At 43.2% G+C, this 17,469-nt stretch overlaps 1 protein-coding gene across 1 annotated transcript; it reads right to left on the minus strand.

The window, feature by feature from the left end:
• Positions 1–3,787: 3,787 nt before the first annotated feature.
• On the minus strand, positions 3,788–17,360 carry LOC133501143 (dual 3',5'-cyclic-AMP and -GMP phosphodiesterase 11A-like). The gene is made up of 20 exons (XM_061820659.1): positions 17,113–17,360; positions 16,286–16,375; positions 14,904–15,044; positions 14,701–14,765; positions 13,161–13,281; positions 13,008–13,083; positions 11,920–11,987; positions 11,734–11,826; positions 9,925–9,975; positions 9,697–9,843; positions 9,494–9,601; positions 9,210–9,319; positions 9,045–9,135; positions 7,276–7,376; positions 7,041–7,118; positions 6,884–6,947; positions 6,429–6,503; positions 5,084–5,167; positions 4,368–4,980; positions 3,788–4,174 (listed from the first exon to the last, which is right to left on the minus strand). Exons 1-19 carry the CDS (start codon positions 17,206–17,208, stop codon positions 4,771–4,773), a joined length of 1,869 nt encoding a protein of 622 aa, XP_061676643.1. The 5' UTR covers positions 17,209–17,360; the 3' UTR covers positions 3,788–4,174; positions 4,368–4,770.
• Positions 17,361–17,469: the final 109 nt, after the last annotated feature.

Below are 17,469 nucleotides of genomic sequence, written 5' to 3' on the forward strand. Positions count from 1 at the left end.
ACTGGAGTGCTGGAGCCTATCCCAGCTGTCATGGGCAATCGCAGGGCACATAGAGACAAAAAGCCGCACTCACAATCACACCTCGGGGCAATTTAAAGTGTCCAATTAATGTTGCATGTTTTTTGGGATGTGGCTAAAATGGCACCCATTGACGCACAAAGGAGTCCAACATGAGTTGCCCACTATAAAAGAACTTTAGATGGTTCAGCAGTTAACTAGTCAGCTATGCCGACACCCCAAAAATGCAGCTTCTCTTTGGATAGTCTACTGACGTGACTGCTTTAGAGCGCCTCGTTGTCAGCCATGAGTACTTGTATATTGTGGAGATGGCTGAAGAGGGACAGGGAAACGAACCAACAACCCTCTGGTTTCAGGATGTGCTCCTACCCTCTGCAGCCAATACCCTGCGACAACCCGATGCGATACATTTCGGACACTGGCCCATTTTAATCATATTTTACCGGTTGCAATTTGTAGGAATGCAAAGAAAGATACTAGACAAGTGGCATCCATTTTCCAGTTTGAAGTTGTGGCACTCGGGCGAAGTTCCAGCTTCTTGCGATCCAAAATATGATATTTTTCTACACTTAGGTCCAGAAATTAGCACGTGGATTTAAAATAACAAACCATAGTTATTGGTAGTAGTTATTAAAATCTCCCGGGTATCATAAACATACACCACGCTCACTTTCATTGTCTCAATCTTTTTATTTACAAAAGTGGGGTTGTAATTCCTTTTTATATACCAATGATTTTAGCACATCTCAAGTTATAAATCGCAGGAGAGAGATTCAGGTCTCCGTTGGATGATAAAAAGCTTTTTTTTTTTTTTTTTCCCATTAAGCAGCATCAATATTTGGATTTTTGAGAGCAATGGCATGCAATAGCAAATCTCATCAGGCAGGCAAAGGCAGGAGCAGTATCGAACAAGATACAGTACATGCAAATGCAGCACTTTTGTACAGTTAGCAGCATGCTTTTACATGTAAAATTCATACGTGATAAAAACGTGTTGTTTTTTTTTTTTTTTTTTTTTACACAAAATATCGCAAATCAGACATCGCTCCATTTTCAGGAACGAATAGAAACCAGCTTTTTCTCTATATCAATAAAATATCCGTGCTCCTTTTTCTCTGTCGTACATCGGTAGTACCCATGTGAAACATTCCCTTTACGGCAACAACAAGCTAACGACCTCAGGCTCAGTTCAGCTAACGAGTATTGCGAATGGGGCCATGCAGCAAAACGAGAAAAAGTGAAGTAAAAAAAAAAAAAACGAGCAGTAAATTGATCACAATCAGGAACAGCGATAAGAATCAAAAACCAGTTGCCAGTAATTCGATGACCGGGAATTTTTCGCCCGCCTGGCTAATGATTCTGCTTCTCGATTCCTCTCACATGACATACAAGAATAATATTTTGTTTCTAAACTTTTTCAACATGTCGTCAAAGCAGAAGTTTGGCTAGACTCTTTGTGAAGACGACTCCGGGGCGACTTGTGCAACATTTGCGAAGCTTGACTTTAGATAGCACGATAACAATATAATGTACACATTACTCCGAGTCGCACGTGACAATATTGTGGTACCGTTTAACAGTCACTCACATTTGACATTCGCGCTCGCAAATCTGCACGAAAAATCATGTGCATAAAATTTGTTACGAGTAGAAAAAAAGAGATATTGAAAGACGTCGCTTATTTAGTGTAGTCTTGTCATTAATTCACGTGTTTATTTCATAAATGTTGTTAACAAAACAAGCCTGCTCCTAAACAATCAGTCTTCACCCGGAAACAGGAAATGCGAGTTAACCGTACGGAGCGTGTCCGGAAGTGATGCCGAACGCGTGTGTTCTGAGCTGCTTCACGTACTGCGAGCGTATTTATGTTGAAAGTCAACAAGATCATAACAATACATCACGATTGCCAACAGGAATGTTTGTTCCAACGTATCGCTAGCTTGTTGCCACTAACGCCGATTACGTTGAACGAAACGTTTCAAAACATTGCGGGTATATACTGTTCGTGTTTATTCCTTGCCGTGCCAGTGAATTTAACTTTTCTTCAGATAAAGTTTGTCAGATCAAGAATTTTTATTGATTAAAAAATTTTAAATAAAATTTACATCATGTTTTACTAGTGTCATTTGAAATTGGAAATGATCATTTCTGAGATTTTTTTTTTATTTTAGTTATGTATTTATTTTATTTTTAATTTACAGTTATATGAATCCAGTAAGTTATTTTAAAGTCTTTAGATTCCATCCCTAATCACGCCCGCAACTTTATCTGCGAGCATGACTGACCACACCCGCACATTTTTCAAATGTGAGTGACTCTGTATGCTAACCAATATGCGCTTTTCATTCAAACGGAAATAAAATTTACATTTCAACAAAATTGAATCTAAATAGTTCCATAAAAGAAAACATCTCGAATCCCCTCGCAAAAAAACATGAGGAGGGATTTAAAAAAAATATATAATTTTAAATACAAACACAAGAAAGAACGTGTATATGTATAAATATTGGGGTTTCACACTTAGTGTGTGCGCGGTTTTCTAGGATATTCTTGTACTTGTGCTTTTATTCTGAAAGACAAAGTGTACCACTTCTGGTAACAGGGGGTAGCTAATTTTTTAAAAATAAGCATCACGCAAACCAGTGTAATGACGCATTCTGGTGCATCAGAAAAAATACTCGCTTGTAATTGACGCAAGCAGTCGAAGGAATTGTGTTGTTATCCCGTGTCTTTTGTATCGTCATATTACGTCATGATATACAGTATGTAAAGCTCATGACATCAGTGATAATATTTGCGTGATTGAACTGAATCGACAAGAGAATCACGAAGGAATCAGATAGAGAAGAATGGAAACATACCGGCTAAATTCTCATCAATTTCCATCCCTATCCAGGAAAATGATCTACATTCAAAATGGTAGAAAAAAGCAGCATTCGTGACATTTCCAAAAAAAGTCTCTCTTACGTTTGAGCATTTAATTCCCCCAAAAAGGTGTCAAATGGGAAATTTCACCCCGTTTCTCAGAGCTGCTTCCTTTCCCTGAGTTTGTCAGTAATACTCATGCAAGGCGAAGCTCAGCAGATAAAACAAACGTGTCACCTACTGTACATCCTTAAATAGAAAGCCTCCGGTCGCAGTTGCGTCATCTACTTGAACAAATACACGTCTGTACCTTGACGGTGGGGGGGGAATACAGGAACTGCGTAAAACCAACCAAATAGACAACAAGGTCCGACATCTACGGAGCAAGTCCAAACGTGAATAGAGCTCGTGCACGTGGCGTCGCCATTTTCACGCCGCCATATTGCCGGTCAAACAGAGCTGCTCGACATAGTGGGAGACATTGAAACGGAGGAGAGTATTTACAATACCCGAAACTTGTTGTGTTGTTGTTTGTTACAACAGATGAGACAGATATTCAAAGAGATCGTTCTATTTAATACCAGCTGAAAAGAGCAAAAAATATCGACGGATTTCGGAAAGAGACATGATGGATGGTGCCCAACCAAAAATACAAACCCGACTGTGTGGTGATTACTTCATCTAAGGTAGGAATTATTCGTCTCAATCTCAAATTCCCAAAAAGTATTTATAATGCCAAGTTGGCTCATTTGAGAACAATGCGTATTAAAAAAAAAAAAAAAAAGTCTGTCGCAGAGGTTTACGGAGGTTAAGTGTGGCCGCAATCGCTTCCGTGTACATTCCGTGGAGGCGACACTATCCTTTTTTTTTTTTTTTTTTTTCAATCATAGTTAATGAATGCGAGTTTGTCTAAAACTAGGGGTCATTTATTTAAATATTGCTATTTGTGTTGAATACTTGCTGAAAAGATCAATGGATTCCGGCAAAGGTTAACACGTAGCCGAGTACGCTTCCGCGTTCACGAGCCGTCGACCCGTCACTGTGTGCCATTTATTCCTGATTGAGAACAGATCCAGCAACAGAGTATTTGTATCCAGACTTTTCTACGCTTTCAAACTTTTCCGTGTAAATCTCGACGACTTACTCACCAGATCCATGTGTAGATCCAGTTGCTCAAGACAAGCGGAAGCGGGTTTACGGTCCAATTTCTTATCTGCATTAAATATGAGTCCTCTACGCCGAGTTTATCTATTTTTCACCTTCTGTATCGGACAAGACTCTGGGCGTCGTGCTATAAGACATGTGAAGAGTTTGTTTTCAAAACGAGACGTAGGCATTTTTTTCAGATTTACGAAACTCGCGGCAAAATTATCCATTCGGAGCTGGATAATTTTGGCGTGAGTTTCGTAAATCTGAAAAAAATGCCTATGTCTCGTTTGGAAAACAAACTCTTCATGTTTTCGTGTCGTCTCCAACCGACTTACCATCGAACGATGCTTTGTTTGACCGACACTTCCGGCCAGTGACGCGATTTGATGACGTCGGTCCACGAGCTCTATAGCCTAAACCGATCACAGTAAAGCAAACGTCATCACGATCATCATCATCATCATCATCAGCCTAATGACAGCGCCTCCACCATACCTTCGTCGGCTTATTAATTGCAGTACGACTACTACTACTACTACTACTACTACTTGTTTCATTCACCTCGCGTGTTTTGAAAAAATAAACGCCTGGTACTCTTTGTAGTCATGCGAATGAACATCCGCTATTGGTGGAAATCAGGAATTCACATTTTTGTTTTGTTTCCGTCATTTTGGGGGTTGAGCCCAACCTCACATTTGTTTTTCTCCTTTTAGTCCAGCTGCGGTCTGACTCTAAATTTCACCCTTGATGACCCTCTGACCCCAAATTGTTTTTTTCGTCCGGCTTCAAATCGGACTCTTGGCAGGCTTCCGCAGCCTCGGCACTCCGACCGGTCACCGAGGCGTCGCGTGCCTGCTCATTAGACCCGCATAATTCCTGCCACTTCTTTCGGTTGGCCTCGATCCCTTCCGTCATTGGCTGCAATTTCCTGTTTAGCTTAAGCAGGGACTGTGAAGAAGAAGAATTAAAAAAAAAAGGGAAAATGTCTGGAACACTTGGATCATAGTGATGCATTCGTGAGCGTTCAAATGAAGATGGAGTTGGGTAATACCTGGTAGAGAGGTTTACAGATGCCGTCTATCCACTCTAACTGCAAGGCAGGTAACTCATCTTTGCGATTTCGATCGAATATGGCCTGCAAAGACAGCAAAAATGACTGCGACATTAAGTGGCCTTGTGCTTCCTTTAATTAAATGAATCTTCTTCTTCTTTCGGCTTGTCCCTTTCGGGGTCACCACAGCGTGTCATCTCAGATGAACGCACATATATGTTTGGCACAATTTTTACGCCGGATGCCCTTCCTGACGCAACCCTTCTCAGGGAAAAAAAAAAAAACCACATCTAAAATGACTTGTTGGTTTAACGCCGCTTATTCAAGAATGTTTGCAATTCATTTTTTGAAAGTGCAATTATAATGCAAATCAATTATTCGCAGATATTTGCTTTCCCTGGTCCAGTATGGAAGTAAAATAGTGGCACCATGATTTGAATTTGAAATGTCACAGAAAAACAGGATTTGAATTTGAAATGTAAAGTGATCACATTTTCAATAGTTGCTACAATTTGCTGTCTTAAATTCACCGCCTTTGCCAACAGGCAGGGTTACTTCAGGTCAGAACCAAACAGCCAGCCAATCGCAGTTCCGCTTTCTTGTTTCTATGTGACGTCACGTGACTAAGAAAGCGCAGCTGTGATTGGCTGGGTGTTTGGTTCTGACCTGAAGTAACCCTGCCTGGTGGCACAGGCGGTGAATTTTAGACGGCGAATTTTCTCAAGTTGAAATGTTAACATTGAAAAGTTGCACTGAAATACAACTATTGAAAATGGGATCACTTTACATTTCAAATTCAAATCTTGGTGGCACTAATTTACTTCCATAGTCCAGCCCGGTGCTGATCCCCCGTGAAAGCTAGAGTTCTACAGTACAGTGGTGCCTTGAGTTTCATTCATTGCCAGTATCATATTTCCAAATTTGAATGCAGTATTGTTAGTTTTTCGCAGTCGATGATAAAAACTATGCAGGTACTGTAAGTATTATGTTGTCTGTCATCGTTGCCAGTTTAATTAGCTCGTCTATGCTGTTTTACATTGTGCTTGAGCATTATGCTAGCACACTGGATGTTTCCATTTCATCTGGAAATGGGATTAATCAACTTGAAGCAAGAACATGGCCTCAACCTCGACTATTCGCCGTCGCCATTTAGAGCTCGTAACTCCATCTTTTGCTCACAAAAAACTCGACCAAGCAACAGATTTTGAAAACCTTCTGAAGTCGCCACACTCGTAGGTACCACTGCACAGTGTTCGTCGTTTGCACCGCCGCTGCGAGCGGCATCTTGGCTGACTTCATATTCATACATTTGCCTCACATTCTACCGAGTAGCGGCGGTTCTTACCGCAGGCGTGAGCTTCAACTCCGACCTTTCTCTGTCTCCTTGCTCGAAGAATTCACTCGTCACCAGCTCGGCAACCTGAACGGGCACATTTTACTGAAATGCGAGACTGACGTTGGCTCAGAGTCCTGCAAACTTTGCCCAGGGTGCCATATTGTCGGGCCCAAAGTAGCCGTACGGGCCTAATCGGGACTTTTTTTTTAACCTCATTCTCATTATATCCTGAGCTTGTTTGTTGCAGGCAAGGCCCCATATGCACTCACGTCCCTTTCTAAATATTGAAATATATTCAGGGCGCGCAAATATTCCACCGTGAGGAATTTATGGGTCAGAGGTACAGGGACGCTGTGTTAAATTGCGCATAAACACACAGCAGGACAAGTATGCAAACTCCTGGGTAACGAGCAAAATGACCCCCATTTTGAAACGATAGCGTCCCGATTCGGAAGTCCACAAACCTGTTTGGATATCTCCCACGGCCGAGTGACGGCGCCCAAATCGCAGGCGGTCATGAGCATGGATCTGCCAAATGCCATCAAAAACTTTACTTGAGAGTAAGTTCTTGATTCCTACACTAGAAATATATATATTTTTAAAAATGTTTGTACAAAATACCTGAGGGCTTCTCTGTGTTTTTCTTCCGTCCAACTGAATTCTTCGGCAAGCACGGCCTCAAAGAATTTGCTCCTGCGCCTTTTTCCGAGCAATGACGGCGAGTCAAGGACGCGAGGGAAGAAAAGCCTCCGTTCAGCGCGGCAAAATTGTTCATACAAACATGTTTTGTAACAGAAGAATAGATGATTTTTCGTTCCGTACGTTTGCCTTGAATGCAGTGAAAAGGGCTGCTTACTCAAAGTGCAAAGTAAGGTCCGTGGAGAGGATGGCCTGCTTCAACAGTTGCATCATGTTGCCGTATTCTTTCGAGCAGAGGTTTGCAAAGATATTGTGCCCCTGAAACATAAATAATACATAAATCCCTGTACAGTATAGCCGCCTCGGATGAGTAATAGTGCCTGAAATGTTCCCTTAAAGCGAAAGCATTGGCAAATTCATTGCTCACTGTCTAACGAAGTCGCCATTAGCGATGTTAATTACAAAGGCACGCTGACGTTTTCTGCACATCAATTGGCGACGCCGCTTTTAAAAATCTATTTCGTGTGAAGTGGACACAAAAGTGTCAAAAATCTTGTGGCGGTCGCTGCCGCAGGAGAACGTCTCGACTGTTTCCAATAACTAAGAACGTTAAAAATCAATTTAAGACTGACCTCCGATGTTGAATAATAGGGAAGTAAATTTTTATCCCATCGGGCAGTGATTCGCAACCGCTATTTGCTATGAAATATGTGCCGCAGGAAATGATCCATTTACGGCATATAAAGGCTGAACAAGAAGGGTCCCAGAAGTGACCCATGAGGGACCCCAAAGGTCCTTGCCATTTGTTGAGATTGAGCACTTCCGATGGTTACAAAGTACTGTAGCTCCTTTCCTACAGGTAGGACCTAAACCACTTAAGGACCCATTTCTTGGGCTGAAACAGTTCAGTTCATTCTATAGACTCCAGTCTTACGGCCATGCTACCCTCGGAACACCCGTTATTTGGCCCCGGTTAGTGCTTGGATGGGAGACCGCCTGGCAATACCGGGTGGTGTAACCTTCTCGACCCGGCTAAATGCAGAGGGGTGGCGTCAGGAAAGGCGTCCGGCGTAAAACTGTATCAAACAAAATATGCGTTCATCTAAGATGCCACGGTGTTTATACCCCTAATGTACTGGTGTCAAACTCAAGGGCCGGGGGCCAAATGCGGGCCGCCACATGATTTTATGTGGCCCGCGAAGGCAAATCATGTTTCAACTTCCATTGTTTTTGTTCAAATCTGGACCAGAATTTCAAATTGTCAAATCAGAAATGATGACATTGAGATATTGCAAGCATTTTTGTGTTACCAAACATCAAGAATAGTTGAAAAACCCGCTCCCCTTGATTTCTGATTTCAAAACTAGTTGATAAATGTAATGTGTAAATACGATGGGTCAATTCAAGATTGGCCTTCTGACAGAAACCGTAACTACAATGTGGCCCGCGATAGAAATGAGTTTGACACCCCTTTTCCTGACAGGACAAGCCGAAAGGAAACCAAGAAGAACAATTTAATACTAATTCTCATTTTACGGTACGTGACGTATTCAGTGGTGTGTCCTGGGAGTTTCTCCAAGGTAAAATGGGTGAAAGGCTGTCTGAATAAATAGATGGGGAAAACTAACATAGCCCAACATCGAGTCTATACTAGTGTAGCCCCCAACTGCATTGTAAATTTTGGACTCCGGTTTGGTACCACCCCAGTAACCCGCCGTTGTCCTTGTACTGGTCAGACTTAGCCCTCTGCACATTGATCGACGTGGATGAATGCGACTAAAGTGGACCATCGTGCAAAAAAAAAAAAAAATGGCAATTGGCGACTCCTCGGTCCATAGCACGTGATCGACCACCGCACATCTAGTGGCGCGCTACACGGGAAAACTGCGAGCTTGTATCGGGTTTTGTAATACATTTGTGTTCGTTTGGCAATATGGAGGCCTTCATCTTGATCTAAATCTTGACATAAGTCAACGTGGACCTCACCTCGCTTTGCAGGATCATGACGGCGTGATTGAAGTGATGATGTTCGAGCGTCGCCGACGTCCCGTAGAGCAACGCCAAAGCGGAACCAGTCCTGAGTACACCGCACACGCGCCCAAAGCGTCATCAATCCCGAAACGGCGCCATTGTTCCGGGCTCGGGCCTTACTTGGCTTGGAATGCGTTATTGGTGCCTCGATGGTCCAGATCGTGGCACAAGCAGCCAACCATCAGCGCCAGAATCTCTGCCTCGGATAAAACGTCCTGAAAGCCGGCCGACTGTGAACAAATATATCATTTGTAATCCTGACAAATGGGAGAAAAGTTGTATTGATTGTGGAAAACGGACTTGGCGTCAAACTTAAAATATTATAAACGTTGAACTTGAGCAGGTTTATGACTCGGCCGCACGTGCTAATTGTTCACACGAATCAGGGCGGAGTTGCAACTCACCGTGATCATGACGAACATGCACTGGGACACGTTGAAGGCGTGCCTCCAGTTATGGTAGGCCACGGTTCGGTAGTTCTTCCTCACGGTGAGAAGCCAGCGACATAAGACCTGAGTCAAGTCGAGTTGAGTTTGACACCTGTGCCCTAAACCACGGCGGAGCGTCTCCGCGTCTTTTTTTGACCGCGACATTAACGGGAACCCACCTCGTAGTCAATTTTAAAGGTCTGAACCACGCCGAGTTCCAGGAACATCCGGAGGGACGCGGTGATCATCGCGTCGTTGTCCAGCGAGAAGTCGTTGAAATGAAACTCGTCGATGCCGAGCTCGCAGCTCAGGGGGATTTTTGCCGCCTTGAGCGAGACAGCCGTCAGTCGTCGCCACGTAGCAACCGAAGTTTCAATCTACCAGAATGATCTGTTTTCTGTCGTTACCTTGAGTCTGTCAACTTCTACCTTTGAGCACGTCGCGTGGTAAGATAACATCTGTGGAAGGGGAAAAAAAGGCATCTGCAAATTATGTAGATTTAATACAATGGTAATTCACATGTTCAGCCGGAATTGATTTGAATTCAGTATCAAACGTGAGGACGTCGCTTTAAAAACAACAACAACATCTGTTGCTACATTTTCATCAGGTGGTTAACGAACCCGATGGGATGATGCGGAAGTTAAAAACAAAAAAAGTTGGACTCTTTGAGGGGACAGGCGCAGTCATTTATTATCGATTATTGAACATAGCGGAAACTGAAAATTGACAATGGCTTGATTTCTGTACACGAGTAACTAGAATTAGCAGTTGCTGTTGTCGAACATTATTTTGATCATGTATACCAGGGGGTGTCAAACTAATTTTTGTCGCGGGCCATATTGAAGTTACGGTTTGCCTCAAAGGGCTGTTATGACTGGGAGACCATAAAAAAAAAAAAATTGAATCATAGTTTACACCTGAAATTTATGAACTAGTTTAGAATCAGAAATCAAGGATAATGAGATTTTTTTTTTTCCCCCCGCAATTATTCATGTTTGGCAACACTAAAAGTCTCATCAAGTGCAAAAATCAAACTATATATCTATATCTTGAATTTGCAGGATCTCGAGGTCATACAGGTTTCTGGGTCCACTATTGACAAGTACCAGACTGCAATGAACTTTGAAATCACGCATGGCACGGAAGGTTCCCCTGCTTAAACCAGCACATGTCAAGGCCCGTCTTAAGTTTGCCAATGAGAGAATTATGGTTTGGGGGTGGTTTTCTGCACATGGGACAGGACGACTGCACCGTTTTGAGGAGAGGATGACCGCGGTCATGTATTGTGAGTTTTTGGGGAACAACCCCTTCCCCTCAGTCGTGGGTCGTGGATTGGGTCTTTCAACAAGACGATGACCCGAACCACGCAGCCAGGAAAACCAAGGAGTGGCTCCGGAAGAAGCACATCAAGGTTCTGGCGTGGCCGAGCTGGTTTCCAGACCGAAACCCAATAGAAAATCTTTTGTGTTTCTCAGCGACAGCCCAGAAACCTGTCCGATCTAGAGAAGATCTTTGTGGAGGAGTGGGCCAAAATCCCTCCCGCAGTGTGAACAACTACAGGAAACGTTTGACCTCTGTTATTGCAAACTAAGGCTACTGTACCAAATATGAACTTTTTTTTTTCCTCAGGTGTTCAAATACTTATTTGCAGCTGTATCACAAAAATAAATCGTTAAAAAAAAAAATCATACATTGTGATTTCTGGATTTTTCTTTGTAGATGATCTCTCTCGCAGTGGACGTGCACCTAACGATGAAAATTTCAGACCCCTCCACGATTTCTAAGTGGGAGAACTTGCAATATAGCAGAGTGTTCAAATACTTATTTTCTTCACTGTATGTCATTTTTTTCTTTTTACTCTACCTCATATTTTGACAGAACAATATCGGAGAACTTTTTATTAAGACATCTGGGAACGATTTTACAGTAAATTAACGAGACCTTCTTTCTATTATTTTTCTGGAATACTCTTGTTCACAAACCAGAAATTATTATAACGTACGTATCAGGTCATGCGTAAGATATTGCAATGCATTTCGCGTAATGGAGATTTAATTTAATGTAGTATTTTATTCATTGATGTTTTCAACGCAGCATAACGGAAGAAGTCTTTTAGAAATCAAATTGAATACTGCAAAAGGAGGACAATAGAAAGATGTTGACGTCCAACAATTATTATTATGAAATTGAACGTATCCCGTTAGCTTACTCACGTCCAAGGCCACGGACTGCTTGGCCCACGTCTTCTTCACTTGATTGTACATCATCGTGTTGTTGATGCCAAGTCCGCAGAAAATCACAAATGCCTGCGACACGAGCCGAACAGCAGAATGAGAAAACAAAAATGAAAGTTTGGCAAAATCCGTCGACAAGATGGCGGGCTCCAAATATTTCAAAACCTCAAACAGCCTCTGATCGGCATCGTTGAAGGTCTTCCTGTCCAGGCGGTTCAGAATTTGTGCAACCCCTGCGGAGGAGCAAATTGGCATGGAATCAAACTTTGTAACCGTTCCGCAGGCACAACTTCGATCAACGCAGCACAAAAAGACAAAACATTGACAACTCTGAATCTCATCTACGAATAAATTGCAGCGTTATGACGTGACGAGATCGCCGGGGGTGCCGTGGCAAATGATTACATTTCACTGGTCTCCATATTTTAACCTTAACTTTATTTTGCCTTTTTAAAACGTGACTGCCACTAGATAGATAGATAAAATATGGGTTGGGGACTCAGTGGTAGAGCAGAGAAAAATTACTGCGATTGTTTTTTTTTTTTTTTTTTTTAAATTCAGTTGTGTGTTCAATATAACGTTAAAGTTTTACACAAAAACCATTATTTTCTTTTAAGAATTTATTTTCAATTTGTTTTCCATTTTTTTCTATTTTGTCAAATTATTCTATTTGCTTTTTCATTGTTTTTTGGGGAGGGAACAAGCGCAAAAAGGCTTATTGGCTTATTTAAGAAAAGTTTTTTTTTTTTTCAGTTAATTATCAATCATTTTTATATTTTTGGTTTTTGCGGTCCCCATCCCCTGCAAATAGCGCGGGTCCACAGTATAACTTCATTTTTGTTTGATGGTGTGCCGTCAAAATTGTCTCATGTCAAATGTGTGTCTTGACTCAATGAAGTCTGGGAAACTGAATTGTTCTACAATAATTTAAAAAAAATGAGTATATTAACTGGTGAGCCTGAACTAGATGAGGGGTAGAACATGGATGGCAAGTCCATACAAGACTTAGTACATTCTCACCCCCCCCCTTAAGTGAATATACTCTCCATCCTTAATTAAGATTATGAGTGATGCTTATTTATACACAACAATTTTGCAATTGAATCACCAGTGTGGGCTATAGTAAATCTAAATTACATAATGGGAAGACAGGAAAAAGGGTATCACCGCCTCTAAAGCAGCATTTTCCCTTTTCAGCTGGGGAAAAAAAAAAACCCCAAAACGTTAAGTTGAAGTGATCTGAGGAAACCCACCGATAATCTGATGAGTTCTATTCCAGATCGGCACGCATAACACCGATCGGATGTGAAATCCTGAGGCTTGGTCCGCCTAGAAAACACATCACAATGACTTCAATCCTTTTGAGGGAAGAGTTGAAACGAATAAAAGTTCGGCGTTAAGATGACCTCGGCGTCAAAGCGGGGGTCTTGGCACACGTCGCTGATGTTAACGGGGAGCCCCGTGGAGGCCACCAGCTCGGCGATGCTGTTATTGATCAGCCAATCGGAGCACGACAGCTTCTCGATGCTAATAGATGCGGATAGAGCGCCACAAAAAAAAAAAAAACAACAACAATATCGTCCATGGTGCCAAAATATGTATAGAACTCGTCCACGGCGCCATATTGCCGGTCAAAGCTAGCTGCTCTCCAGTGCGGGAGCCGTTGAACCTGAGCAGATTTTTCAAATTGCCCGAGACCTGTTGTGCAGTTGCTTGTCCCAACAGACGAGACAGATTTTCAAAGAGATCATTCGATGGAATACCAGCTTTAAAAAGACCAGAAAATATCGATGGATTTCGGCAATTAAACGTGATGGAAGGTCCCCGACCAAAATACGCACGACTGTGTAGCAATCGCTTCATTTCAGGTAGGAATTATTCTTCTCAATCTCAAATTACCAAAAAGTATTTATAATGCCCAGTTGGCTCATTCGAGAGCAATGCGTATTTTAAAAAAAAAGAAAATAAACGGTCTGTCGCAGCAGAGAGGTTAACGTGTGGCCGCAATCGCTTTCGTGTACGTTCCGTGGAGACGACTCCGCCCTCCTTTTTTTCTCGGTCATAGTTAATGAATGCGAGTTTGTGTAAAACCAAAGGTCATTTATTTAAATATCGGTAGTTTTATTGAATATTAGCTGAAAAGATCGATGGATTCCGGCAAAGGTTAACGTGTGGCCGGATACGCTTCCGTGTTCACGAGCTGTCAAAACCGTCACCATGTCAGATATATTCCAACAAAGTATTTGTACGCGTCCAAACTTTTATACGCTTTCAAACTTTTCCGTGTAAATCTCGACGACTTACTCACCAGATCCATGTGTCGATCCAGTTGTCCAAGACAAGTGGAAGCGAATTAACGGTTCAATTTCTTATCGACGAAAACATTGACTTCGACCTCTATGCCGGGTGTCTCTCATTTTTCCACGTACCTTCGTTTGTTATCAACCTTCTAAATGTTTAACGATTTCAGACAAAACTCTGGGCGCCGTGCTATCAGACATACTTTCGTGTCGTCTCCAACCGACTTAGCGTTGAACAAAGCTTCGTTAGACCGGCAATATGGCGATGTCACGTGATTTTTATGACTTAGGTGCACGAGCTCTATCAGTGATGGAAATGTTGAATGGAATATACAAATAAATAATCATTGGTTTCCTTTGCCACTAAACCCCGCCACCCAAAACAAACATTTGTGGATCAAACACCTGTGGTTACATTTTCTTTTCCACTTGTGCTTAGAAAAAAAAGGAAAGTTAGCCCAAAAAAAATACTTTTAATTCTGAACAATTGTGAACAATTCAAAAGTTTCGAGAAGGTCAAATGAAGTTCGCAAGGTTACCCATCGCATTTTAAGGTCATCTTGCAAATATTCCAAACATTTTGTGAGCTGTGTAAATTTTTTCCTTTTCTTTCTGCGTTTGCTCGTCCGTTTTTTTTGAACGTCACCTGATGTCACGGTGCATGTTGCTCAAGGGCGACATCAGCTCGAACGTCTTGGAGAACTTGACAACCTTACAGGAGACATCGCCGTGAGCATTGTTTAGCAACAGGGACGGCTGCAAACAAGTTTGCAGTCGCTCCTCAAGCGTAGCGAAAGACTTTATTGATAATGCCGAAGCCGTTGAGCAGATTTTATTTAAAAGCCGCACCTGTGACTCGATGTCCTCGAGAAGAAGTACGGAGCAGCGTTCGCACTGCAGGAGGGTCAAGGCCCGTTGCATGATCTTCCTCACGATCTTCTCCAAATCGGTCTGCTCCTCAAACAGGTCGTTGACCACCTCCAGCAAAGCCTGAGCCGGCAGAACGGGCTCTAAAACGCGTCATATTTGGACAGCGCCCGCACTCGCGACAGCCGACGGATTTTGCACCAAACTCAGCTGCATAAATCGCGGTTAAAGGTCAAGTGTTATGAAATGGATGATTTTTAGTATATTATTGATGGAAAAAAACGGCAGCCGGTATGGACCCACCCGTTTTTTTTTCACCACAAAACATGATTTTGACGTATTTGTGGCTTTTTGTCACTCGCGCCATGAAAATCCTCTCGAGGGATTTGTTTTCGACAACAAGCAGGAAGTGACGTAGGAGGCAGTAGCGCGCCAAACGGACTCGCTTGTTTCTATTGGTTTTACCTGCTGGAAGTTAGCTCGTTGTTCCTTCGTGTTAGCCAAAATGCCGGCTCGTTGAATTTACCCTTCATAAGTTTCCAAGAGACCCGGTTCGTCGTGAAAAATGGATTGCGCGGGTGCACAGGATGAGAGCTTCGTGAGTTCCAAATAACAGGTAGGTGTGTTTCAATAAATAAATAATAGTTTGGGGCGGACCACGTAATCCGTCTCTCATAATGTAACAAAAAAAAGGGCCGCGTACGTATGACTGGGGTGCTAAATGTGTCGGACGGCTTGCGCGTCGGGCTCACCGGCGAAGGCTGCCGCGTTGTGCCTCGCGGACGAGCACAGCTTCGGCCGGCTCATACATACTGTCTGGAAGTCTGTGGTTAGTTAGAAGTGATCCTCATATCATCTAAATATGGCTCGAAACAATGGGGTGATATTGCCCCGGACACTTCACTCGATTGTGAGATGTTCTCTTCTTTGAAAAGAGCTTCCGTGTCTCATAGTAGATGGGCGGACGAGCCGCCGGCCAAGTCGTGCCTCGCGGACGAGCACGGCTTCGGCCGGGCTGGCTCATACATACTCTCTGGGAGTCTGTTGTTAGAAGTAATCCGCATATCATCTCAATATGGCTCCAAACAATAGGCTAATATTGCCCCTCGATTGTGAGATGTTCTCTTCTTCCGTGTCTGAAGGGGCGTGTCCCACAGTAGGTGGCACAGCGTATTTTCAATGGCGAATGTCCGGGGTGACGTCACAGGCAATATGTTTTTTTTTTTCGTATAGACATTGAAGTGGATAATGTTATATCTATTTTTCATTTCACTATCTGTTTTAGAATGTTTATAGGGATGACCTATAAATAAACAAATTGCGCATTTCCTCTTTGTGTGAACGCGCTTGACGCCGTCGCTCACCCTGCTCCTTTCGTACTCCTTGCGAGACTCCGAAAACAACTTGGCGTTGGAGATGGATATTCCACAGAAGGGGAGATACATTTGCAGCACCTGAGTGGAAATGTACAAAAAAAAAAAATGCGTTGTGACCGTGGAACACTTCTATAAACTACTCAGTTCCAAAAGTTTAATGTTAATACAAGTATTTAACGTCAAGGGGGTTTTAAACTGTTCAAATCAACTCAAACCGACGCGATAACTCTATCCTGCCACCTTGTGGACAGCCTCAAAAGGACGATGTTAGGCTTGTAGGCCAGCCTGGTGTCGGTGACGGCCGATGTGTGGAGTTCAGCAAGCCCGCGCTCGAATTGTTCGGCCGTCCAGCCGTCCGTTGGTACCGACGAACTGCTCTATGTCACGTCGTAGATTTTGAGACGCTGTAATCGGACGCGACGGACCGGGTCGCCGTTTGGATGACCCGGTCGATGGCATTGAAGCAAACGCTGCCTGGACGGCAGCGCACGTAGGTCATGTGACTCGCCAAAATGGCGGCGCTGGTGAAAATTCGTAATTGCCGATTAAAAAAAAAAAAAAAATCTTCTCAAAACAACATTAAATGAGAGACGATTAACATCATATTTTCAAGATACAGTACATATCACATGACCTATTGGGTTCATTGTTGATCCATATCACCGGAATTTCCCTTTATTGATTAGCACGATTTCCCAACTGTTTCGTCGGATTCCCAGCGACTGGAATAAGTTGAATATATCACGTCGTCGTCTAAAATGTTCGTTTGTCTCTGCGTTTCCGTGCCCCCCCCCCGGGGACGTAACCCGAGTCACCTTCTCGTCGTCCTCGGTGAACGGCGTCCCCGCCGGGTTCTTGTTGATGGCTTGCACCACGCCGATGACCTCGCCGTCGCTGTCGCAGATGGCCATGCAGAGGACGGACTGGGTCTTGTAGCCCGTCAGCTTGTCGATCTCGTCGCTGAAGCGGTGGTCCTGCGAGGATGCAAAAGGTCGGATGCGCAAAAGAAGAAGAAGAAGATTTTCAGTTGAGCAGGCCCGAGAGCACTTGGGAAGACCGCCGCGGTCGCCCCGGACATTGTCGAGGACAGCCAGCGATGTCGCACGCCGCCGTGAGCCATTAAACGGGGTGCGCATTTGGATCATTATTTTGGTTGTGTTGCCATAACGACA

Source organism: Syngnathoides biaculeatus, chromosome 5, assembly GCF_019802595.1.
Source record: "Syngnathoides biaculeatus isolate LvHL_M chromosome 5, ASM1980259v1, whole genome shotgun sequence".
In the NCBI taxonomy this organism is placed as follows: domain Eukaryota; kingdom Metazoa; phylum Chordata; class Actinopteri; order Syngnathiformes; family Syngnathidae; genus Syngnathoides; species Syngnathoides biaculeatus.